The sequence below is a fragment of the Fulmarus glacialis genome, unplaced genomic scaffold (assembly GCF_000690835.1).
Source record: "Fulmarus glacialis isolate BGI_N327 unplaced genomic scaffold, ASM69083v1 scaffold28951, whole genome shotgun sequence".
NCBI classification, from domain to species: Eukaryota; Metazoa; Chordata; class Aves; order Procellariiformes; family Procellariidae; genus Fulmarus; species Fulmarus glacialis.
In genome coordinates, this window is record NW_009192616.1 from 10,206 (window position 1) to 10,536 (window position 331).

At 61.0% G+C, this 331-nt stretch overlaps 1 protein-coding gene across 1 annotated transcript in view; it reads right to left on the reverse strand.

Annotated features, from left to right (window-relative positions):
• Nucleotides 1-331, reverse strand: part of LOC104083619 (villin-1-like) — a gene marked incomplete at its 5' end in the record, with an annotated part of 5,684 nt that overhangs the window by 1,192 nt on the left and 4,161 nt on the right. Inside the window, 1 exon segment of the mRNA XM_009587151.1 lies at nt 230-329. Coding sequence (XP_009585446.1) covers nt 230-329 — 100 coding nt within the window.

Below are 331 nucleotides of genomic sequence, written 5' to 3' on the forward strand. Positions count from 1 at the left end.
CCCATGGTTGGGGGCACACGGGATCTGTCCACAAGGAAGGGCACTGGGAGTCCATCCTCAGCCGTCCCTGGAGCAAGGAGGCTGGAAAAAACCAGCATGGGGCCAGGGACATGGGGGTTTCCAGCCTCCCATCCCACCACCTCTGGCTGCTGCATGTCCTCAACCCCCCCTGGGGACATCAGCTTGTGGGATCAAAGGTGTCCCCCTGCCCCGTGCCCCCCCAGCTCACCTGGTCCCAGGTGTCCAGCAGGTAAACGTCATCTTCCTCCAGATCATCCTGGGTGAAGTCTACGATCTCCGTGGCCATGAAGGTGCCTGTCTTGTTGGAGAA